The following is a 25,738-nucleotide window of genomic DNA, read 5'->3' as shown; positions in this document are numbered from 1 at the left end:
GGGTAGTGACTGAGATGTGGGGAATGAAAATCAACAATAAAACATTCTTTTAAAAAATACATTGAACCGAGAAGTTCAGAAGGAGGCACAGCAGGGACAAATTTGTTACTACTTTGTTAAATTTAATGTGGCTTTAAAAAAACAACTAGACTATAACAGAAGTTCACAACTCTGGAAGGCAAACGCTTATACTTGGGTGATATTATTAAGTTCATAGGCTGCTGAGTGAAGTGAGCAGAACCAGGAGAACATCGTACATAGTAACAGAAATATTGTATGATGATGAACTTTGATAAACTTGGCTCTTTGCAGTGATAAATGATCTAAGACAATTCCAAAAATGTTGGAAAATGCTATCCACATCCAGAGAAAGAACTATGGAGTTCTGAATCAAAGCATTCTAGTTTTTACTGTGTTTTTTTCTTGTGGTTTTTCCCTTTTGTTCTGATTATTCATTTATAACATGACTAATGTGGAAATATGTTTAATATGATTGTACAGATCATATTATATCAGATTGCTTGCCATCTTGGGGAAGAGGGAGAAAAAAATTTGGAATTCAAAATCTTATAAAAGTAAATGTTGAAAACCAAATAAATGCTATTAAAAATTATTAAGTTTATAATGAAGAAGAAAATTGAAATTAGACATTCCAGGGGGCTGGGATTTGAAAGGGCTTTTTCTTTTTAAAACCTTTCCCTCACCTAGTGGGGGCTCCCTAGGGCACTTCTAGCCTTCTGTTTAGTCTCTCTCAGAAGTGGGATTCCGATTACACCTAAGAAGTACTTATTAAGGGCCTACTGAGTTCAAGGTTCTGGGTTGGGAACCTTGAAAAGGAAGAAAAAAATTTCAGCCCTCAATTCGAATGGGAAGGTATACAAGATGTACAGAGAGATGCATCCCTACAGTTCTCTGAGCGGGGAGAGAACATCCACTTCCTTGGACAGAAATAAGAATGAAGAAGGTTACCTGGAGTTGAGCCCTAAAGAATGCTATAGGATTATAATGGTCGAAGGAGGGCCACAGAGATGGAAACGTTCCACCTGCCAGTGTGTTAGCTGGCCAGTGTGATTAGAACGGAGAGCAGATAAAATGTAGGCAATGATGAATAAGGGACAATGATTCCAACTCTGGAAGACTTTATATGCCAAGCTGAGGACTTCCTACTCAGGCAGCAAGGTGCTGGAGTGGACAGAGTGCTGGGCCTCAAGTTAGGAGGACCTGATTTCAAATCTGACCTCAGATTTATTTACTAGCTGGGTGACCATGGACAAGTCACTTAACTACTGTCTGCCTCGGTTTCCTCATGTAAAATGACATCATAGTAGCACCAGCCTCCCAGGGTTGATGTGAGGATCAAATGAGATAATATTTGAAAGACCGTTTATAAAACCTTAATTTGTTGTTATCGTCATTTAGGCATTTCAGACATGTCCAACTTCATTTGGGGTTTTTTTGACAAAGATACTAGAGTGGTTTGCTATTTCTTTCTCCAGCTCATTTGACAGAGGAGGAAACTGAGGCAAACAGGATCAAGTGACTTGCCCAGGGTCCCACAGTTAGTAAGTGTCTGAGGCCAGATTTGAACCCAGGAAGATGATTCTTCCTGACTCCAGGCCCATCCAATTGGCTACCCCTAAACCTTAAAGGACTGCATAAAAGTTGACTATTATCATTTTATCTTTTTTTAAATTGAATTATTTTATTTGCTTTCTGTGTTCGACAATCACTTCCATATATCTTAGATTTTTTTCCACTCTCTCCCCACTCCCTCCCTGAGACAGTGTACAACCTTACATGGGCTCTACATGTATATTCCTATTAAATGTATGTTGCATGGAAGAATTAAAATGAATGGGTGAAACCATAAAACAGAAAAAAAATAATACAAAAGAAAATGGTCTGTTTCTATCTGCGATCCAATTCCATAGTTCTTTCTCTGGATGTGGAAGGCATTTTGCCTCAAGAGTCCATTGGAAATTTTTTAAGTCCATGCATTTCAATGAAGTACTAAGTCTACTAGAAAAATTCCTCACACACTGTGGTTGTTGCTGTGTACAAAGTTCTCCTGGTTCTGCTCCTTTCACTCAGCATCAGTTCATAGAAGTCTTTCCGGGCTTCTCTGAAGTCTTCCTGTTCATCATTTCTTATAGCACAATAGCATTCCATTACATTCATATACTACAACTTGTTCAGCCATTCCCCAACTGATGGGTATCCCCTTGATTTTCAGTTTTTGGCCACCACAAAGAGCTGCTATAAATATTTTTGTACGTATAGGACCCTTTCCCATTTCTGTGATCTCTTTACTTTTTTTTTAATAAGAGAAAATGAGAATCTCTATGGCATATAGCTTGCTTTTATCTTTTAAAGAATCTCATAAGTCGCATGCCATCTTGGGGAGAAAATCCAAAACTTATGAAAGTGAGTGTTGAAAACTGAAAATAAATTAATTAATCAATAAATTTTGGGAAAAAATAAAGAATATCATAAGACTTTCTATGATCTCTTTGGGATGCAGTCCCAGAAGTGATATTTCTGGGTCAAAGAGTATGCACATTTCTGTGCATTTTGGGCATAGTTCCAAATTGCTCTCCAGCTCACAGCTCCACCAATAATGAATTAGTGTTCCAACTCTCCCACATCCTCTCCAGCACTTATCATCTTCCTTTTCTGTCATGTTAGCCAATCTGTTAGGTGTAATGTGGTACCTCAGAGTTGTTTTGATTTGCATCTCTCTAATCAATAGTGATTTAGACCATTTTTTCATATGATTATAGATAGCTTAATTTCTTCCTCTGAAAATTCCCTGTTCATATCCTTTGACCATTTATCAATTGGGGAATGACTTGTGTTCTTGTACATTTGACTCAGTTCTCTATATATTTTAGAAATGAGGCCTTTATCACAGGCACTAGTTGCAAAAATTCTTTCCCAGTTTTCTGCTTCCCTCCTAATCTTGGTTGCATTGGGTTTGTTTGTGCAAAAACTTTTCAATTTAATGTAATCAAAATTATCCATTTTGCACTTCATAATGTTCCCTATCTCTTGTTTGGTCATAAATTTCTCCATTCTCCATAGATCTGACAAATACACTATTCCTTGCTACCCTAATTTGTTTATAGTATCAATCTTTAAACCTAGATCATATATCCATTTGGACTTTATTCTTGTGTATGGTGTCAGGCACTGGTCTATGCCCAGTTTCCACCACACTCTTATCCAGTTTCTCCAGCAATTTTTGTCAAACAGTAAGTTCTTATCCCAGAAGCTGGGGTCCTTGGGCTTATCAAACTGTAGATTGCTATATTCAGTAACTACTGTATCTTGAGTACCTAACCTATTCCATTGGTCTACCCCTCTGTTTTTTTAGCCCCTACCAAGTGGTTTTGATGATTGCTGCTTTATCATACAATTTGAGATCTGGTAGGACTAGGCCACCTTCCTTAGCATTTCTTTTCATTAGTTCCCTTGACATTTTGGAACTTTTGTTCTTCTAGATGAATTTTGATATTATTTTTTCTGGCTGTAGAAATAATTATCTGGTAGTTTCATTGTTATGGCACTGAATAAGTAAATTAATTTAGGTAGAGTTGTCATTTTTATTATATTAGCTCAGCCTACTCACAAGAAACTGAAGTTTTTCCATTTACTTAGATCTGACTTTATTTGTGCAAATAGTATTTTGTAATTGTGTTCATACAATCCCTGGGTTTGTTTTGGCAGGTAGACTCCCAGATATTTTATAGTGTCTACTGTAGATTTAAACAGGATTTCTCTTTCTATCTCTTGCTGTTGGGCTTTGTTAGTAATATATAGAAATGCAGATGATTTATGTGGGTTTATTTTGTAACCTGCAACTTTGCCTAAGTTGTTTATTATTTCAAGTAGTTTTTAACTTGATTCTCTGGGATTCTCTAAGTATATTATCATATCATCTGCAAAGAGTGATAACTTAGTTTCTTCTTTGCCTATTCTAATTCCTTCAATTTGGTTTTCTTCCTTCTTTTTTAAATCAAATTGATCAAAGGTTTGTCAATTTTATTGTTTTTTTCATAAAACCAACTCTTAGAATTATTTATAAGTTCCATAGTTTTCTCAATTTCAATTTTATTAATCTCTCCTTTGTTTTTCAGTGTTTCTAATTTGGTATTTACTTGGGGATTTTCAATTTGTTCTTTTTCGAGCTTTTTCAACTGCATATCCAATTCATTGATCTCCTCTTTCTCTATTTTATTCAGGTAGGCATTCAAAGACATAAAACTTCCCCTAAGAACTGCTTTTGCAGTTTCCCAAAAGATTTGGTAGATTGTCTCATTATTGTCATTCTCTTGAATGAAGATGTTGATTGTTTCTATAATTTGTTGTTTAACCCACTCATTGTTGAGGATTAGATTGTTTAGTTTCCAGTTAGTGTTCGGTTTATATTTCCGTGGCCTTTGAATACATATTTTCATTGCATTATGATCTGAGAAGGATACATTGACTATCTGCCTTTCTGCACTGGATTGTGAGGTTTTTATGGCCTAGTACATGATCAGTTTTTGTATATGTGCCATGTACTGCTGAGAAAAAGGTATATTCCTTTCTATCCCCATTCAATTTTCTCCAGAGATCTATCATATCTACGTTATCCAGTTTTATTCACCTCCTTAACTTCTTTCTTGTTTATTTTGAGGTTAGATTTATCAAGTTCAGAGAGGGGGAGGTTGAGGTCCTCCACTAGTATAGTTTTGCTGTCTATTTCTTCCTTCAAGTCCCCCAACCTCTCCTCTAAGAATCTGGATGCTATATCACTTGGAGCATACATGTTTAGTAATGAAATTGTTTCATTATCTATGGTGCCTTTGAGCAGGATGTAGTTTCCTTCCTTATCCCTTTTGATTAGATCTATTTCTACTTTTGCTTTGTCTGAGATTAGGATCACTACTCCTGCTTTTTTTACATCAGCTAAAGCACAAAATATTCTGCTCCAACCTTGTACCTTTACCCTGTGTGTATGCCCCTGTTTCAAATATGTTTCTTGTAAACAATATATTGCTGGATTATGGTTTTTAATCCACTCTGCTATCTGTCTTCATTTTATAGGAGAGTTCATCCCATTCACATTCACAGTTATGATTACTCTCTGGGTCTTTCCCTCCATCCCCTTTCCCCTTGCTTATGCTTTTATTTCTCCCTTCTTCCTTTCTCTCCACAATTGTTCTAATTTTTGACCTCTGCCTCCCTCAGTCTTCCCTCCCTTCTTTCAGCCCTCCTCCCTTTTAATCCCCTTTTTCCTTACTACTTCTTCCCTCCCTTTTATTTCCCCCTTCCCCTCCTACTGCCTATAGAGCTAGTTGTAGTTCTATACGTAACTGAATTTGTTGTCTCCTCCTTGAATCCAATCAGAGGAGAGTACCTCTCAAACAATGCTCATCTCCCTCCCCTCTTTCCCTCTACTGTAATGTATTTTTGTGCCTCTTCCTGTGATAGAATTTATTTTTTTCTGCCTCCTCCTTTTCACATCTCCCATTACAATCCCTTTGCACCCTTAAATCACATTTGTTATCATCACATCATTTAATTTATACCCACTCCCTCTATGTATATCTGTTTTATATTTCATAATAGATATACAATTCTCAAGATTAACAAGTATCATCTTCCCTTATAGGGATGTAAACAATTTGCCCATATTGAGTAATAAGTTTTTTCCCGTTTACCTTTTTATGCCTCTCTTGAGACCTGCATTTGAAGATCGAATTTTCAATTGAGTTCTGGCCTTTTTATCAGGAAAGTCTAGAAATCCCTTATTTCACTGAATGTCCATCTCCTTGCCTGAAATATTATGCTCAGCTTTGCTGGGTAATTAATCCTTGGTTGTAGTCCCAGCTTCTTTGCTGTGTATAATATCATATTCCAATTCCTTTGATCTTTTAATGTAGAAGCTTCAAGGTCTTATGTGATCCTGACTGTAGCTCCTCAATATTTGAATTGTTTCTTTCTGGCTGTCTGCAGCATTTTCTCCTTCACTTGATAGTTCTGGAATCTGGCAATGATATTCCTTGGTGTTTTTAGTTTGGGGTCCCTTTCAGGAGGTGAACAGTGGATTCTTTCTATGACTATTTTGCCCTCTGGATCTAGAGCTTCTGGCCAATTTTCCTTGATGATTTCCTGTATGATATCATCCAGGCTCTTTTTTCATTATGGCTTTCTGGTAGACCAATAATCCTTAGCTTTCCTCTCCTGGATCTATTTTCCAGGTCAGTTGTTTTTCCTATTAGATATTTTACATTTTCTTCTATCTTTTCATTCTTTAGATTCTACTTGACTGATTCTTGATGTCTCATAGAGTCATTATCTTCTATTTGCCCTATTCTAATTTTTATCAAATTGTTTTCTTCAGTTAACTTTTGTATCTCCTTTTCCATCTGTCCAGTTGTTCCTTTTAAGGAGTTATTTTCTCCAGTTAGGTTTTATACTTCCTTTTCCATTTGTGCAATTGTCCTTTTAAATTCTTCTGTGATTTCTTTTGTCATATTTTTTAAGTCATTGGTTAGTTTTTCTTCTATTTCTCTAACATGGCTTTTAAAATCCTTCCTGAGCTCTTCTAAGAAAGTTCTTTGTGCTTCAGACCAGTTCATATTCCCTTCTGAAGTTTCAGATGGGAGTACAGTCTCAATGCTGACCTCTTTGGTATTTGTGTTTTGGTCCCCATAGAAAGATTCTATGGTCTTTTCTTTTCTGCTTTGCTTCTTACTCATTATAGTCACCCTTTTCCTGGCTTTTAAAATAGATCACTGCATCTGGGGCACAGGGGGCTCTGTCCCATAGTTCTTGTGCCTAGAACTTGAGGCTTTGTGTGTTGTGGCCTCTGGTTCTTTCAGCTAGAAGCCAAAATGCTGCAGCTTACCTGGTGCTGAGCTGGCTGGCATTGGAAAGCAGAGACCAGGTGAGGTCTTTTTAGATTTCCCCAGAGTTACCCTGGAGCTAGCTTGTTAAGTGTGGGGGAGGGGTGGTCTGGCCACAGGAAGTGAGCCCTCCTCTGTTGAGCTAGAGCATATGCAAGCTCAGAAGTTTGTGATCCCGTCTGCTCTAGTGTCTTCCCAATTCCCCTGGGGTGCTGAGGCATGCCTGGGGCCCTGGTGTTGGCAATTGGTGGCTTCACACTCCTGGGGCTCAGGATCTTCTCCCAGTTTGCTGAGGTGGGGCTGTCTGGGACAGCTCTTTCCTGCACTGGTCCCTTTCAGTCACAGCAAGAGGCACCCTCCTTAGCGATCTTCCTAGCCTCACAGGCTGAGAGTCTACTGCTCCCACTGTTTCAGGGTTTTTCCAGGGGAGATATTCTCTAGGCTTGTCAAGGTCAACAAGAGGAGGGAGATAGCAATTACCAATCCGCCATCTTGGCTCCTTTTATCATTTTATCTTAGAGGCAATGGGGCCTCTCTGTCTTCTGCCAGATGTCAATGTGGACCCAAGGGCAACCTGGCCTGCTGGCCTTTTCTCACAGAAATAGTGATAGGATGGTCTCTGTGTTCTGAGAAGCAGCTCAACATAACAGATAGCATTAGATTTCCATGTCAGGGGATTTCACCAACTAGCTGTGTGACCTTGGGCAAGTAACTGACCTTCTCTGGGCTTCACTATTTTCCTTTGTAAAATGAGGGCACTGGATCAGATGAACTAAAATTCTTTCCAGTTTTGAGTTTCTCCAAGTCCTGAGGAAGTTTGGTTCTCCATGTCAGTTCCATCCACCTTGGGTGATGTCAACAAAGACATTGCTGAGAAGGCTTTTTTCTCCTCTGGTTTAGAGGAGGCTGGGCTCTGTCAATGACCCTGACTCCTCCCCAGATTCCATCCACTTTGATCTCCCCATTCTGGAGGCCCTGCTGGATGTCATGGAAAAGGGTTTCAAAGGCCAGAGTGACATTGCTGTTGGTCTTGGCTGAGGTCTCCAGGAAAGACATGCCCAAAACTGCAGCTAAATTTTCTGCTTCCTTGCTTGACACCTGACGAGCCTGCTGCAGATCACTCTTGTGGCCAATCAGTAGGAAGATAACCTTGTCCAGGCCCTGCACGGATGACACCTGCTGGTACCAGTCTTGTATGTGGTCAAAGGACTCCCTGTTGGTCACATCAAAGACCAGTAGGACACCTGCTGTATTCCGGTAGAAGGAACGAGTTATGCTCCTGGGAGTTGGGGAGAAGACAGAGAGACAGGTAAGGTCTGGTACCCCAGATCTACTATGGAAGGAGGAAAGAAAACTCCTAAGCTAAGATTTATGTCTCAAGGAGATAGTCCTCTGAAATACCAGTGAAAATCTCTTCTGGTTGCTGGTACTGGGAGGGAAGACCTGTACTTCTGAGGATCTAGCTGACAGATACACTGACCCCCACTCCTCCCTAACTGGGACCCTTTGCCTTCAACCCGTCATCTTCTACAGCTCTCCATAAGCCCCTACCCATGTCTTCAGGTCATCTGAAAAGGAGCCCCAGTGATGGCTCTCAATGGTCACCTCTAAGCAGAATAGGATCATAAGGACCCAGACACAGTTGAAAAGGATTTCAGGGGCCATCAAGGAACAGGATCAATGATGAGAACCTCAAAGGGGGTCTGGTCCAATCCTCTCATTCTGCAGAATAGAAGACTGAAGGGGAAGTGATTTGCCCAAGGTCACACTGTTAATAAACCCAAGAAACAGGATTGGAATCCAGGACTTCCTGGAAGCCAATCCAGGGCTGTTTCCCCTGAGATAAAGTGTGCATAACCTTCTTTATTGGGTTGTAATGTAAAATGAAAGCAGAGATTTTTTGTTTGTTTCTTTTTATCTCCAGCACCTATAACCCAAGGAATATAGTGGGCACTTAATAAATGCCTGTTGGATTGTGAGGAAATCAAATTAAAGGACCTAAAACACTATAGAAAAGCCTGATCATTATAAATTTGTTCTCAGAATACCTGAACCTTACTTTCCTCATCTGCAAAATGGGGAGGACCTCATCACATCCGGCTCTCTATGATTCACTCTCACCTCTCCTCCCACCCTCCACTTCCAACTACCAATACTCCCATGATAGAACTAGAGAAATCCGGGCTCGGAGGCTTTAGCCGCTTACCCAAGGACACAAGCGACAGCAGCGGCAGAACTGGAACTCACCATTACCACTCAGCCCGCTTCTGCAGCAAGGGTCCTAGCTTAGAATCAGACTCTTCCCCTCACCAGAGTGCCCTCAGACAAAAGTCACCTCCCTTCCCTGACACTCAAGATTCCCCGGCTGCAAGATGAGGGGCTTGGGGTAGATGGTCCATAGGGTCCCTTCCAGCCCCAAGTGATCCCCCTCCAGTAGCCGCCCTCACTCTGTACTCTCGCCCGTCTTTGCTCCCTCGGACCTGTAGCGTTCGTGGCCTGCCGTGTCCCACAGCTGCAGCTTGACTCTCGGACCCGAGGCCAGCTCCAGCATGCGGCTGTAGAACTCGACGCCCACCGTAGAGCTGGGGGGCGCATCAGCCCACAAGTCTCCCTCCACATAGCGCCTCAGCAGCGAAGTCTTGCCCACGTCTGCGTCCCCCAGCAACAAGACGCGGAGCTGGAGCTGGTCGGACGCGAGCTGGTATCGCCCCTCCATCGGGTCTCGGAGCTGTGCGGACGGGGCGGCCCGAAGCGGAGCCGCTGAGCCAGGGACACACGGGGCGGACCCGAGCTAAGCCTCCTGCAGGTAGGATGCGGGAGGAATCTGGAGCTGCCGATGGGGCTGGGCAGCGATTAATGGAACGGACCGGAGCAGAGCCTCAGAGGGCGGCTTCGGGTGGGGTGGTGGGACCCACGATGGGGAGCACGGGAGCCGAGCCGCTGAAGCCCGGCGGCCGGAGCCACCTCGGAGGACCCGGGTTCCGAGAATTAAAAGGGACAGCGCCCGCGGAATTTGGAGCGCCGTGAGAAATGAAACTGAGACCCTAGTGTCTGGGAGACCTCGGTCCCGCCCCAGGGCCCTCCCCCAGCTGGGCTAGGCGTCCCCTCCGGTTCCCCTCGTGGGGAACTTATCCCAGAGCTGGAAGGATTCTTGGAGATGGTGCGGTCTAACACTCGTTTTACAGGTAGAGAATCAATCAATCAGTCAATCACACGCATTGTATTAGGGTCTCCGGGCCACACTAAGGTGATACAAACACCAAAATGACAGCCCCTCCGCTCGGAAAAGCACTTAGGAGGTTCTTTCCAGATGTGTGAATGGAGGAGTTTCTGACCAAGCGAGACCCGGGCTCCACCCGCTGGGGATCCAGGACAAAACCGGCCTCTAAGAGCTTAAAGGAGAAGGCAACATTTCTTATATATTTCTGAAATCCATATAAAATAGAAACCTGACGGATGTACAAACCTCAGCTGGATGGAAAACCAGCTGGAGAGGGAAGCAACTCAAAACCAGAAGCCTTTCCCAGGCCCCCAGGCGCTTGTGCCGGTCCTCTGTGGCTTATCTCCAGTGGACTCTGTGCACATGTTGTTCCTGCAGAGGTGTCCGCATCTTTCTCTCCCCCATGAGACTCCTTGGGAAGAAGGATTGATTTTTGACTTTCTTTGTATCCCCAGTGCCTGGCCCGTAATAAGTGCTTGTCGGCTGTTGGCTGCTGGCCATGGCCAAGGCAGTCCACCATGACTTAAGTGAACCCTAGTCAGCAGGCGCTGGGGGTTCCTACCCTCTGTTGCTTCTTTTCTGAGCATTTAAAAGCATTCTTCATGACCCTTTATTCTTTCTTTTCTTTTTCTGGAGGATTACTAAATCCCTACTTCCCACCTCCCTTCTCTTCCCCACTCCATCGGGAAAAAGAAAAAAAAAATGAAAAATTGAATGTTTGTAACACATATGCATAATCAGGTGAAGCAAATTCCTACAATAGTCATGACCAGAAATATGTTTTATTCTACATTTTGAGTCCTTCACGTCTCTGTCAGGAAATGGCTAGTATGTTTCATCACTGGTCCTCTGAGATGGTGGCTAGTCAACCTTGGCACCATGTGTAGCACATAGTAAGTCGTTAATAAAGGATTGTTGAAAAGTGACCAACCACAATTCCAAAGGACTCGAAAGCCATCCACCCCCAGACAGAGGTGATGAAGTCAGAGTTCAGACTGAAGCGTATTTTGGAAGCGACCCCACTGAATCAGAAATTTGTCTCACTTGAGGCAAAGATTTTGTTTTTCTTGCTTTTTCAGTGGGTGGGAGACCGGGAGGTAGTGGGGAGAGAATTGGGACCTGAAAATAAAACAAAATTGACTTTTTAAAAATGCTTTGACTGATTGACCTAAAAGAGAAAGGACTTGCTCAAGGTCACAGGGGAAGGCTCATCTAACTCTTCAAACTGAGGCTGAGCTGAACCCAAATTTCACAGACTCACCAAGGGAAGGAGGGAGACCTGGGGCATCACCTTATTCCAACCCTCTTGTTTCTGCAAAGAAACAGAGAGGTCCAGATTTAGTATGAGAGCAGAGAACAGATAATAGTTCTATTTTTCCCCCACTTAACAGTATTTTAGTTGTTCCAATTACATATAAAGACAGTTCTCAAAATTCACTTTTATAAGATTTTGAATTTTTTTCTCTTCCTTCTTCCCCTTCTCACTCCCCAAGACAATATTCACAATAAATACCAAGATAAGGTCAAAATGGGCACACAATTTACACATAAAGGGAACTCAAAACTTAAATAATCCCATAAATATTTAAAAATTATTTTAACATGTAATTGGGGAATAAAATATTATATAAAAAGATTTCTTGAAATATGATATCTAGACTATTTTATTGGTCATGGTATTCAGGTATTCCAATAATCCTTTAATATTTTTCTCTTTGATCTATTTTCCAGGGCAGTTGTTTTTACTATGAGATACCTTACATTTTCTTCTATTTTTCTGGAAGTTTGTTGCTTCTACAAGATTTTGTATCTTTTGTGCCAAGCTGTCAATTCTTTCCAGTTCTTTCATAGTTCTCATTTCTTTTCCAATTTTTCCTCTAACTCTTTCATTTCATTTACCAAAAAACAAAAAACTTTTTTTTTTAACTCTTGTTTCATCTCTCATAGAAAATCTAGTTGAATTAGTGCCCAAGCTCTGTTTTGCTTCGAGGTTTTATTTGTGAACATTTTGGAGTCATTCACTTTTTCTGGATTCATGTCTTGAGTATTCCTGTCACCATAATGGAATTTTATGGTAGGATTCTTTTTTTGTTTGTTCATTCTTCCATCTGACTTTGGACTTGATATTAGGAACAGACTCTGTGGACTTCTGGAGAGGAGGTGTCAGTGGATTCTGTTGCTACTTACTTGGGGTTCTCTCAGGGACATCTCAGGCTGTAGGCCAGTATGTTCTTAGCTCTCCCATCATGTTCTGATCCAGGGCTAAGATTGACTGCTGCCCTTCTGATCTGAATTCTGTAAGTTCCTGAGTTAGGCTGGGTCTGAGCAATAGTGGACTGCTGCCAGGATCAGCCAGTTGGACAGTTCTCTTGCTTTCAGACTGAGAGAACCGAAGGTTTCCTTTTGGTCTGGTCTTCTTAGCCTAATTATTCCTTTTCAGGTTTCAGAAGGGGCTAGAAGTTGGAACTGAGATGCTGCTTTGCTCCTGGGGTCCAAGTCACCTTGTATCTGAACTTGCTCCTGATTTAGGCCAGTACAATTAACCAAGGGCCTGGAACCATGTCTCAGCCCAGAAGATCACCCTGAGATTTAAGTCCTCCTCTTCAGTCCACCCTGGATCTGTGGCCCAGAAATAACTAATAGTCCAAATAAGAGATAAAGAACATAATGAAATGCAAAATGGATAATTTTGATTACATTAAATTGAAAAGTTTTTGCACAAACAAAGCCAATGCAACCAAGATTAGAAGGGAAGCAGAAAACTGAGAATTTTCACAACTAGTGTTTCTGATAAAGGCCTCATTTTTTTCCTTTTTTTTAAATGAATATATAACTTATTTATTTTTCAGTTCTCAACACTCACTTCCGCAAGAATTTGAATTCAAAAATTTCTCCACCTCCCACCCCAGGATAGCATGCACTCCAGACACCCTTCCTCCAGTCTGTCCTCCCTTCTATTACCCACCCTTCTTCTATCCCCCTTTCCCTCTATTTTCCTGTAGGGCAAAAATAGATTTCTATGGTCCATTGCCTGTATATCTTAATTTCCAGTTGCATGCTAAAACAATTTTTAACATTTATTATTAAAGCTTTGAGTTCTATATTCTCTCCCTCCCCACCCACCCTCATTGAGAAAACAAGCGATTCCATATAGGTCGTACATGTGTAACAATGAAAAGCACTTCAATAATAGTTATGTTGTAAAAGACTAACCACATTTCTCTCTTTCCTATCCTGCCCTCCATTTATTCCATTCTCTCTCTTGACCTGTCCTCCCACAATAGTACAAATAGTACAAACATGTAAAGGCCTCATTTCTAAAATATATAGAGAACTGAGTCAAATTTGCAAGAATACAAGTCATTCCCCAAATGATAAATGGTCAAAGGACATGAACAAGCAGTTTTCAGAGGAAGAAATTAAAGCTATCTATAGTCATATGAAAAAATGGTCTAAATCACTATTGATTAGAGAGATGCAAATCAGAACAACTCTGAGGTACCACATCACACCTATCAGATTGGCTAACATGACAACACAGGAAGATGATAAATGTTGGAAATGTGGGAGAGTTGGAACACTAATTCATTGTTGGTGGAGCTGTGAGCTGATCTAACCATTCTGGATAGTAATGTGGAACTTTGCCCAAAGGGCTATAAAAATGTGCATACCCTTTGACCCAGCAATACCATTTCTAGAACTGTACTCCAAAGAGATCATAAAATGGGAAAGGGACCCATGTGTACAAAAATATAGCATCTGTTTTTGTGGTGGCCAAGAACTGGAAATCGAGGGGATGCCCATCAATTGAGGAATGACTGAACAAGTTGTACTATATGAATGTAATAGAATACTATTGTGCTATGAGAAATGATGAACAGGCAGACTTCAGAAAATCCTGGAAAGACTTATATGAACTGATGCTGAGTGAAGGGAGCAGAACCAGGAAAACACTGTTCACAGAAACAACTACAGTGTGGAAGGATTGATTTTGATAGACTTAGCCCTTTTCAGCAATCCAAGGACCTAAACAATTCTAAAGGATCCATGATGGAAAATGCCATCCACATCCAGAGAAGTTGGAATGCAGAGAGAAGCCGACTATTTTCTTTTTTTGTTTTGCTTTGCTTTTTCTTTCTCATAGTTTCTTTTGTTGAGGTTTAGGGGTGCTGAGGACCCCAAAATACTGACATGCCAGGTCCTGGTTAAATGAATTCGACTCAAGCCTTCTTAAAGCCAAAAAGTTTATTAAAGATTCACCATACTGGGTTGACTCTTAAGGAGCCTAAGCATTTGTAACGCTTGTATTCACAAGAGGGCCAGATAGAATACCAGCTAGACAGTCTGAGCTGGATTGAATCTGAGCACCTTTGTGGAGGCAAGATGGAACTTAAATAGAAAAAGTCCATAGGCAAGATCTAGAAGTGGTCTAGTGGTCTGGGAGGAGGGTCAAAGGAGGATCTTGATGGGATTGGGGTAACTGGTGATGTAATCCAGGGGGTGAAACAGCTGGAAGCACACAATGCAGGGCTTGGGTGGGATATAGGTGGGGCAATCAAGAGGTAACTCACAATGGAAGGCCAGAGTAGGTCAAGGGCAAGGGATCTGAGTATGAAATGAATCTGACTATGAAAGACCAGGTGGGGAGATTCTAGGGAAGTTGAGGGAGGTTCCCAGAGTCTGAACTCCATCCCTCCCATTTGTTATAATTTTTCTAGGCAACATGACTGTTAATAGGAATGTATGTATAGGGTCCATATGTATAGGGTATGTATTGTTAATAGGAATGTATGTATAGGGTCCATCTCAGATTGCATGCCTTCTTGGGGAAGGAGCAGGGAGAGAGGAAGAGAAAATTTAAAACTTATGGATGTTGATAATGTTTAATATAAAATTTTGGAATAATCCCTTTGTTCTCTCTAAAGCAAACTCAGAGAATGCCTCTTTCTATGTCAACAAAAGCCAGCCAGGGCTGACTTAACATTCCTTAAGAGACCTTTAACCTAAGATACTATCTTGAATAATGGGACATATTCCATAGCTTGATATTTGTAGACATATATTATGTTATGGCATGTTAGTGGCAAAAAAACCACAGACATCTTGGGTCATAATTTCTATGTGATACTTCATCAAACTGTTATCTTATTGTATTTACAACCTATGCAATTAAGAAATTCCTTTCTAATGGTCTAGTTAATCACTTATGGAGACCATAAATCTGAAGGATACGGAATACTTCTTTGTCCTAAAACAGATTTAAGGCTGCCCAATTCTTTGTATTGGTAGCCAGAACATTTTTCTGGCTCCATAATGCATTATGTTACTGTTTTCTTTAATAGGGAATTGATTAATTAATTAATTAAATCATAAAATGTATGTATTTAGCCTGTTGCCTTTTCTTTAACCAAGTTTTCAGGTCAACAGTTATGGCGCCCAAACATGGATTGGAACTGAGGAACCGAATGGACATTTCCTCATCTCACCAATACCAGGACTCTGGCGCCAGTAGGAACCTTTTTTCCTAGAGTCCTGGGCCTTGACGGGGTTGGGGTAAGTCCTTCCATTCCCAGCTTCCAAAGGACTCAAAAATTCCCTTTAAAGATAACTGCAGGACAGAGACCATCCTGAGTTAAATCGCCTCTGTATTAATTAGGTCTCCTTTGAAGATCCATCTAGGGAAATCAGCTAGCTATGGGTCAGTCAAAAACTAAAAGTAGAAATCCGGCTGACAAGACCCCCGGCTTCTAGTATGCCAAGCTGTTACCAACCTGATGATCACAGGTATTACTACCACTAGTGTTAATCAACTAAAGATAGCCCTAAATTATGTTGGCCACCACAGGGCTCTTTTGGACTGGTCAAAGTTACTTTATCTTACAACCAAATTAAGAAAGGCCAACAAAACAACTAGCCAGCAGCGAGAATGTTTCCTCTTGGACTTGCTGACTTGGCTGAGTGAGAACAAAAGACAGGTAGCCTCTTCCCTGTAAGGCTGGGAGCTGCTTCAGCACCTAGCCATATCCTGGCAAAAATCCTTTCTTCTTCAAGGGCTCCAGTCTGTCCTTCCCTTCACTCCCTCCGTCCTATTCCTCACCCCTTCCTTCCTCCCCCTCCCCTTGAAGGCCTCTGATCTGGGGAAACTGACGGCACCTAGATGCAATCTTTCCCCATCGCCTTCCCCTACCTTAGACCTGAGGAAGGCAGCTTCTGTTCAAGCCTCTGTTGCCTCCCTCCTCCCCATTCCCCCTCCCCGCTTTCCCGTAAGGGCTCTGGTCCTGAAGAGGACAGTTACAATCCACCTAAGAACTAAAGGCCTGAACCTATTTCCATGGGGCCTGTTTGTTCCTTTAAGACAGTCAGAAACTTTGGGGCACCAAGGCTCCCCAACCCTCCAAAGACCACAGGGGTGCTCTGAGCAAAGGCTGAAGGATTCCCCTTTATTATCAGACCCTGGATTCTTGCAACCCCCTTTCCTCAGAATGATAATAGCCAATTCATGATGGGGATTTCTAGCAAGCTTCTGATTGCCTTCTCTCTCTGGGTTGTTTTTTGTGAGCTACCGTTTTATTTGTCCTGTTATCAGTTTGTCTGCTGGTGTATATCCCTGTCTGTATCACGTGTGCTGTGAATGAGTGTGTTATCTTGTAAGATTTAAATGCAAGCAGCCAGACTTCAAGGGCTGCAGCTAGGGAAATAAATAAACAAAATTTTAACACTTTTCCTTGTTGTTCTGGTCTGGCCAACCTGGAATTACAACGGAAAGTTAGATCATCTTAGGTAAAATCATTTTAGCAGATTTGTATGTTGTGAAATTAATCAGAAATATTTCAGGAACTGATCATTTGAAATTACCCCTAAGATTGTGGGTAGCCCACCTTTCTAGGTAAAGCCTGGAAATGCCACCTAGGTCCTAGACATTCTGCCCACCCTGTCCCAGCAGCTGCATATCGCATTAGGGGCTCAGTAAATTCTGCTGCTGTGGGGGGGATTGGTAAATGTGGAAGAATCAGGCCTGTAGCGAGCATTCTCTACACTCTGCCTACAAAATTTACCACCGCTAGGACATTGGTTTCTCTGCTCGTGGTAAGCTTCACTTCTCTGTTCAGTTGCAAAAGGTATTTTATCTCTATTTGACCCATTTTCTGATTTGTAGAAACAATTATGCTTGTTTGTTATGGGATCAAAATGATAAAATGATTGTAAAATGCTTAACGTAACTACTGGTATATGTTACATACAGCATTATTATCTCTCTAATGAAATTGTTACCTTTGAAGTGGTTTTAATTGCCAAAAGTAATAAGATCAATAATTTCTGGAAATGCAAATTATACCATCTGTAGTTATTGTTGTGTTAAAACTGCATTTCTAGGATTGTATTTCTGAATTTCTCTTAGATTGTGAAAATTGAGTGACCACTGTAATCTAGAAATAGTGTTAGACAAAGCAATTTTTAATCTGAATTTTGTTGAAACTAAAAGATGTTGGGGAAATTGTGTAAACCAGTTATGTCACTTTATCAGGACTGCTAACTTTGTCTTATAATGTTTTGTAATTGCCATTTAGAAAATCAGGTATTTTCACCATTGTGTGTTAAAAAAAAAAAAGTTAAAGCTTAACAATTTGACTGTCTTCTATGAAGTTGTAGGATTGTTAACTAAGTTATTTGGGATTACTGTTTGAATGTTGAAACCTAACATTGTTAAGTGATTCCTGTGTATGGAAAGGAGGGAATGGAGTGAAAACTTTATTTAAATTCCTTCTGTTCATTCAGAACAGTTCTCCCATTCCTGTGGGTAAGATCATCAGTCCTAGTTAAGGAATTTGGTTGGTTAATGCAAATTCTAAACAATGAATATTACTTGCACAGAAGTTGTAATAGATGGAGAGAATTTTTAATAATTGGCTTTTACATCAGGACAAGTTTTAAATTTGAGAAGGAAAGATGTTAAATGGAATCCCTTATGTGTGTGTGTGTCCTGGTAAATCTTTATTGTTTATTGTAACTTCAAGAGAGTGGAAATAACTGTTATCTGACTCTTAAGTTGTGACTAGTGAGACTTGCTGTTTAAGGTAAAGGCATTTGGGACCATAACTATTTTTGTTTTGCGTTTGAATTTGGGTATAGTTGTCTGCATTAAATCAGTATCTGAGACAAATGCCACAAGCTACTCAGAGGGAATGTGATCCTCCACTGTTAACAGGTGAAGTTTGTATCTGGAAAGGAAACACCAAGGGGACAATTCTAAACTCAATCTAGGATGGGATCCCCCTGGCTCAGTTTCCCTATTGTGTTCCTTTAAAAAGGAATGTTTTTCACCTGACTATTCCTGAGTCTGCTATGAAACAGATACTGTATGACTGGATAATTTCACTCTTATCTGAATTCAAACAGAGTAAAAGGATGTTTTATCCTGTCATATTTTGTATGTCATATGTCCCTGCTTTTTCCTTCTATAGCAAATTTCTGTGGTCAATAACAAGCTACCAGCAAAACGTGAGCCTTTTGTGTAATCTTACTGGAAAATCTAATATTTTTTTATCTGAAATTAGAACATGGGCAGAAATTTATGTAAATTACTTAAGACTCACCTTAAGATGTTCCCATTGTTTAAAAAAGGATTTTAAAAGCAACAGTGTTTTTTTGTGAGTCAGTTTCATATCTAAGAATACTGTAATAATTAAGAATTCAGTTTATTATAATACTTTGGAAATTCATATTATTTAAGGACATTTTTGTAACAACTCAGCTTTAATGAATTCCAGTTTTAAAGGTTTATTTTTGCTTAAGAAAAGAAATCAAGCATTTTAAAAGTTTCCAACTAGTTTTCTTCATAAGAGTTTAGTGAACATCAGAGTAAATTTTAAACTGTTTTTAAAGAAGGTAAATACTTTTAGAAGAAATGTTTTGAAAAATCATGTGTGATTCTTAGAAGGCCTACTAAAGCTTCAAAATGATATACTGTTAAATTAAGCTGTTTTGATCTGAATATGTAGTCATTCTATGGCCTAAGTCAGAGTTAAAGTTTGCGTTTGAATTTATTATAAGTAAAAGATTTGATTCCTGAAGTATCTCATTCTTCCAGGGTGAGTATAATTAGGGAAGAATAACAACTTGTGAAACAAAGACATAATTCCATCAAACTATAAATTTAGCCATTATCCTTTTTGCTTTGTTTAAGCTGGAGTGAGATTCCAGTACAGTTATGCTAGTAAAAAGTAATAACTTATGAGCTATCTTGTCTTATGGTTAAAATGTAAAAGCAAATGGAATAATCTGGATAACAGGACTGAGAGATTTGGAAAGGTAAATTAAGTTCTGATTGAAACTATTAAAGGTAGATAAGATTTGGGGATAAATATCGGTTATCCAAACCCCTCTTGCTCCTAGAGAGTTGTTCTGGATACTTTTGTGTCAGTTTCAGATGGTTAAAAGTATGAGGAAGTATTTTATCTGAGGGATACCAGCCAATATTTATTTGCTACAGAAGACTGGGACTCCAATTTACTATTGTTTGAAGCTCTGATTACAGGAATACTTGTCTAAGTTATCATAAAGCCAATTGACATGTGCTGCAGGCTAACGGTGGATGCTTGGAAAGGTTTTGAAGACGACCTTGGACACAGCCTAGGTAGGATCTTCCTAACTTTATTTCCCAAATGTGCTATTTCCTTTCTGAGAAAAGAAATCCCCCACCTGATTACCTCTAAGCCCTGCTTTCAGCACCTCATGATTACATGTCAGATAATGGCTTATTCCTGCAATCAACCAGAACTAAGGAGATCCTTTCCTTCTGTTAACATTGTCCCTCTTTTTCTTTTATAGCAAATCTTTGTAATTAAGAAGTTCTGAAAGTACAATACTAAGTCTATCAAATAATAAATGGAAATAGGAGCATCTCTGAGTTATTGTAATGGGGTGCAGGAATGAATAGTTTACAACTTTAACCTATATTCCCGGCCAAATAAATATATATAATATAGAGATAACTTCGAGGAAATGATTAGATCAGGTAATAAGACAAAGATGTAATGTGATAGATGTCTAATTAAATAGAGTAGCAAATTTTGAGGAAAAACCACAGGATCAGCCTGATTCCTCTAAGAATTATATGCAAATGCATATGATTGACTTCTAAAATTTGTCATGCTTTTGATAATAAGATCTCAAATTTGGATTTTTGCATAAAATTTGTACAGGATAGTAGTAAAAGGAAGTGAAATTATTTCTTCTCTGTTAAAATATCTGTCCAATAATTTAAAAGGCAGATGAGTTCATTTTATAGTTGAACCCTCGCATTTTAAAAGATTCTTACTCCAGGTACAAGATTTAGGTAAAGACAGAAACAGCAAATAATGTGAACCGAAATTTTCTTAAATTTCAAAAACGGAGAACAAATTTTAAGTAATTGTACTAATTTATATTGTCAGAAGTATCTGGGAACTTCTAGATTTGAACCAGAAAGGCAGAATTCTCTTTTTGAACTATCCCAAAAATAGAACCTATTATCAAAGAAAAGATATGTAGGTATGAGATAACTACATGAGAAATCTGGGATTCAAAAAGTTTTGTTTAAATGAAAATTAAGAATGGATTACTGGGATACAAGGAACTTAATGTTCAAATAACATTGAAATAATAATTGCATTGTTTATATTGGTGACATGTAAATCTCCCTTCTAAAACTAGTCTATTGTGAGCCATCTAAGTTTTAATCTGCACCTGACTTAATGTGAAAATGCAATTTGTGAAATGAAAACAAACTTCACTGTGTTGTTCGAACCTATCCCTGCATGGCTGGGAAACTGAACTAGTGCTAAGTGCCTTTAGCCATGTTAACTATATTGTATTATTTCCTCTCAATTATCAGATCATGTTTTCTGGGAGACCCTGTCAAGTTTTCTGTATAGACTCTTGGATCCATCTGTCCCCTCCATTGCCCCTGCTCCTGAGTGGATCGTGCCCTCCAATTTTGAAGAGGCCTGAAGAAGATGCCATCAGACACAGACAGCTTTCCCAAGAACTTGGACCAGACTTGCATGAAGAGTAAACTCTCACACTACTGGTTATTTAGAGGTTTTTTTAAATATCTTTGTTGGTCTACAGGCGAAGCCTTCGGCTTGCCTTTGACCAAAAGGAGGTAATGATAATGTTTAATATAATATTTTGGAATAATCCCTTTGTTCTCTCTGAAGCAAACTCAGAGAATGCCTCTTCCTATGTCAACAAAAGCCAGCCAGGGCTGACTTAACATTCTTTAAGAGACCTTAAACCTAAGACACTATCTTGAACAATGGGACGTTTTCCATATCTTAATATTTGTAGACATATACTATGTTATGGCATGTTAATGGTAAAGAAAACACAGACATCTTGGGTTGTAATTTCTATGTGAAACTTTGTCAAACTGTTATCTTATTGCATTTACAACCTATGCAATTAAGAAATTCCTTTCTAATGGTCTAATTAATCACTTATGGAGACCATAAATCTGAAGGACACAGAACACTTCTTTGTCCTAAAACAGATTTAAGGCTGCCTAGTTCTTTGTATCGGTAGCCAGAACATTTTTCTGGCTCCATAATGCATTATGTTACCGTTTTCTTTAATAGGGAACTGATTAATTAATTAATTTAATCATAAAATGTATGTATTTAGCCTGTTGCCTTTTCTTTAACCAAGTTTTCACGTCAACAATGTGAATGTCGAAAACTAAAAATAAATAAATAAATAATAAATTGGGGAAAAAAGAAATGATTGACAAAGCTGCCAGTTGGTGCCAATTTATGGTGCACCAGTACACAGGTCTCAGAGTACCTCCCAGCATGGGTCTAATACCTCCCCTTGCCCTGATACCCAGCTTCTCCCAGCAAACGGAACCCTCTAGACTAGATCCCATCAATAGCATGTGCACACCTCCCTATCAGGTCACTAGGTGACACAGTGGATTAGAGCACCGGGTTCAGAATCAGGAAGATGGTCTTCCTGAGTTCAGATGTACCCTCACTAGCTGTGCCACCCTGGGCGAGTCCCTTAACCCAGCTTTTTAGAGCTTTTTTGTGTCTAATTATGCGGGTGAAGTTGGGTTTTCCTGGGTGATGGTGAATTGAATGAATGAATAAATTAATCCATGATGCCAGGCTGTATGCTAAGCTTGGGGAAGAGAAAATGCAAAAGCAAAGAGCATCCCTGCTCACAGGCAGCTTAGGTTTTAACAGGGGAACACTCCTGGCGTTTGAGAGGGTGGCCCAGAACCTCTGCTTCATCAGGGCAATCCCAGGGATGGTCAGTGGAGCCATGGAGGGACTGGTTGAGTGGGATGGGGTGGGATGGGGGGGAGGTGATTTGGTGATTATTCCCAGAACCAAAAGTGGACGTCGGAGTTGGGGTGGGGACCTTGAAGACTGGGGAGCTGGAACAGCATGGAGGGGGTCTGGATTAAGTCAAGTCCACAAGCATATACTAAGATGCGCCCCGGGAGCGTGTGCCTTACTGGGCACACAGCATGGCTGTAACGTACAAGATTACACCTTCATTCAGTGAGCAGAGGGGGGACGGGAGGGGCTAGGGAAGGGGACTGACTCCAGGAGAGGCTTCTTACAAAGGGTGTGACTTGGGGAAGCCAGAAGGCGGAGGGTACGGAGACCACCAGCCGGTGCAAAGGCACGGTGGGCGGAGATGAGTGCTCCTGCTCAAGCACAGCCAAGAATCTAACTGGAAACGGTGACCCAGAAACCCAGGGACTGCAGAGCGGAGTCGGGAGGCGAGGTGGAGCTCTTCTGGCTTCGGGGCGGACGGGGCAGACAGGCACAGCCATCGGTGGGAGGGGGCCAGAGCGATGCTTTACCAAAGGACCCCCGAAAACAGCCGGTGACCCATAAAGCGATTTAAGGTTTTTAAAACACTGGACGCTGACAATTTCTACAGTATCCCCACTTTACAGATGAGAAAACTGAGATCAGGGCGCTGGACGACTTGCCCAGGGTCGCACAGCAAGTGCGCCACCGAGCTGCAATTCAAACACGGGTCTTCTCGATCCTAAGACAAAACTGTAAGGCATCCCAGGAGCCTGAAATGGACAAAGGCGCCGGGTCTATACGTGCCGAGCGTGCTGCAGCCAGAGGTCCCGCAGGGGGTCGCTCATCTGCGCAGCCAACCAGAACTACAACTCCCAGGAGTCCTGCGGCGTCGCGCGCCCCGTCGATAGCCAATCGCCAAGGGGCAGGAGGGGGCGGGGCCTGTGGCTTTATAAAGGACTGCCCGCTGGACGTTCGTCCTTTCGCTCCACGATGCTCGGAAGTGTGACTGTATCCATCCTCGGCTTTCTGCACTCTGAGAGAGGGCCTCACCGGCTCCAGGGCTCCTCTAGGGCTCCTCGAGGTGCCGCATGCAGAATGCGTAGCCAGAAGAGCGGCCTGCCTGCTTACCGAGAGCATGGCTGAGGCCTGCGCGGGAGCGATGCACACTGGGCATGCGCGAAGAGAGCGGCAGGGCGCCTCCAAGCGCTCCGTAAGCGCACACGCACGTGACCCAGACCCGAGGACCGGGCGGTGGATGGTTTTCCCTCTGGAAGAGGTGAGTAGGCCTCAGCCCCAGGGCCAGGTGCGTGTGCGACTCCTGCCGGGGCTCTGCAGATGGGGCTTGAAGCAGGGAGGGGGCCTCAGTTTTCTTCTCCCTAAGATGAAGCGATGGGGTCAGATCCCTCCCGAGGCCGAGGCCTTTAGAACAGGGGAGGAAGGCGGGCTCGGCGCCGTTCCGGTGTGTTCTGGCCCTCCGCGGGCTGGGGGGAGGGAGGGAGGGGGAGGCCAGGCCAGGCCCAGCGCCGGCCCTCCGCGTCCGTCTGCCGCGTGGTGCCCGCGGAGCCCCCGGAGGCGGCCCGCCAGGAGCCGCCCTCCCCCGGCCCTCATCGAAGCCGCCGCAGCTCCGCCATAGCTGTGACGGTCAGAAAGGAGCCCAGAGCGACAGTTTCCCGACGGTCGTCGTTCTGCCGGACCCCGTGGTAGGACGGCAACATTATGGGAAAAGACAAGCCGCAGGCCGGCTTGGCGGGGGCACCCCACTTCCCAGATCAGCGACCGAGGGGCGCCGTCCCGTGCCTCGACCTCGAACCCAGGTTTCCCTCGGAGCGTGGGGGGCTGGCGCTGGAGAGCCTCCGTGGAATCTCTTCACTCCGGCTGTTCTCCCCTCCTTTCCAGGAACACTGGGTACCGAGGCCGAGCCGAAGGGGAGGTGAGGATCTCACCGCTCTGGCGGGGTCAGAGGTTAATCAGCCTCCCGACGACCGCCGTCATTGAGGTTTGTTAGTCTTAATTTGTGAGTGCCGGGTACTGAATGTGGTGGCAGGGTCTCCACCCCGTCACTTGGCTATTAAAAGGGCATTTCTAGGATGAGGGAATGGCCCGAATGGGTAGCTAGTGTGCTCACATGAACTCCTAGCCCTGAAAAGATAGACCGGACATGGAGGGGAGTGCCCCCATCCCTGTCCCAGTGCCAGCACATGACCCAAAGTGAACTTGGATTTACGTTCTAAATAATGAGAAGCACCAGCATGTCTCATCAAGGGCTGTGGCTTGAAGTAGCCGCAGGGTCTCCAACTACATGCGAGAACATGTTGGAAAGACTTTGACAGCCCAGGTCACTTGGTATCTGTAGCTGCCACTCAACTTTCCTATATTTATAAATACAGGGACAGGTATGGGGAAGAAATTTTATGTAGGAGAACTAACTTTTATCAGTCACTACAATGGCTTGGTTCTCTTTCTGCCCAGATAACTTGTTCTCTGGTCTTGAAGGTTCAAGGACAAGTCTGGTACTTCAAGCTTGAATTTCACAGTTGGATTTAGAGCATTCAGGTTATCTCTTTTTTTCATCTTAGTGCCAAAAAGCAAGTCTTGAGCACAGGCCAAGGATACCTGCTTACTTTCTGCTGGATCAGGTTTTATCAGGTGAGTCCTGAGTCACTGGGAAATCAGTTTTGTGCTGAGGCTGTGGTCCTAACAGTGATCCCACAGTGCATGTGCTTTGTCATGATGTCAGACATAGTTCTGTCCCCCTGTGCTGACCCCCAAGCAGTATGAGCCCCTCCACTCGGGAGTGCAGGGATTGGCAGGCACTACTGGGGGACAACCTGTAGGCCCCTTGGATTCAGCCCAAATTGGGGGTGGGGCAGTTGGAATATAGATTGTGACTGGTCAAGGATGAATCTCAATCTGGTGGACATGACTTGGATGATACTTGCGGATATGGGACTGAGACCAGGTCCAAACACAATTACCCATGAGCTTGGGTCCAGTTTAAGAGCTTGCTGATTTATGTTTCTGCTTTTTCTCCCTACAGAAAACCCTGCTTGACCTTTACAACAAGATGTTGAGGAATAATCCACGTTTCTTTTTGATAAATATCTTTTGAATTCTTTCAGGAAAAGCTGAATCAAATCACATTGGTTTTGAATAATTGGGTGGAAAGTGGGGTTTTTTGTTACTTGTTTTTATTTCAATAAACAAATAGAAAGATTGAATTTTTGTGTGCTTAGTTTTAGTTTTTTTTTTTCCTCTGAAAAATGTGGAAACAAGTGAAGCCAACAAGGACAATTAGCCATGATTTTGGGGAGGTTCTCTGGTAT

At 41.9% G+C, this 25,738-nt stretch overlaps 1 protein-coding gene and 3 non-coding genes across 4 annotated transcripts; 3 read left to right on the top strand and 1 right to left on the bottom strand.

Moving 5' to 3' along the window:
* Positions 1-7,393: 7,393 nt before the first annotated feature.
* RAB42 (RAB42, member RAS oncogene family) lies at positions 7,394-9,993 on the bottom strand. Its single transcript, XM_072616509.1, has 2 exons — positions 9,374-9,993; positions 7,394-8,172 (listed from the first exon to the last, which is right to left on the bottom strand). The coding sequence occupies exons 1-2, from the start codon at positions 9,607-9,609 to the stop codon at positions 7,749-7,751; spliced, it is 660 nt and encodes a 219-aa protein (XP_072472610.1). The 5' UTR covers positions 9,610-9,993; the 3' UTR covers positions 7,394-7,748.
* Positions 9,994-24,011: 14,018 nt separating this feature from the next.
* LOC140509379 (small nucleolar RNA SNORA16B/SNORA16A family) lies at positions 24,012-24,147 on the top strand. The gene has a single exon (XR_011968704.1). It is a non-coding gene; the product is annotated as a small nucleolar RNA SNORA16B/SNORA16A family (small nucleolar RNA).
* A 513-nt stretch (positions 24,148-24,660) lies between these two features.
* LOC140509387 (small nucleolar RNA SNORA44) lies at positions 24,661-24,792 on the top strand. The gene has a single exon (XR_011968711.1). It is a non-coding gene; the product is annotated as a small nucleolar RNA SNORA44 (small nucleolar RNA).
* A 510-nt stretch (positions 24,793-25,302) lies between these two features.
* LOC140509406 (small nucleolar RNA SNORD99) lies at positions 25,303-25,376 on the top strand. The gene has a single exon (XR_011968730.1). It is a non-coding gene; the product is annotated as a small nucleolar RNA SNORD99 (small nucleolar RNA).
* The last annotated feature ends 362 nt before the right edge of the window (positions 25,377-25,738 follow it).

Source organism: Notamacropus eugenii, chromosome 5, assembly GCF_028372415.1.
Source record: "Notamacropus eugenii isolate mMacEug1 chromosome 5, mMacEug1.pri_v2, whole genome shotgun sequence".
Lineage (NCBI taxonomy): Eukaryota > Metazoa > Chordata > Mammalia > Diprotodontia > Macropodidae > Notamacropus > Notamacropus eugenii.
Note: the sequence above shows the minus strand (reverse complement) of the source record. Positions and strands in the feature narration are given on the sequence as shown.

Bases quoted from the DNA above. Each gene is read 5' to 3' on its own strand.
- RAB42 (XM_072616509.1), bottom strand. From the start codon at position 9,609: ATGGAGGGGCGATACCAGCTCGCGTCCGACCAGCTCCAGCTCCGCGTC. The intron at 8,173-9,373 runs GTCCGAGGGAGC...CCCAACTCCCAG, and splicing joins GCAGGCCACGAACGCTACAG to GAGCATAACTCGTTCCTTCT.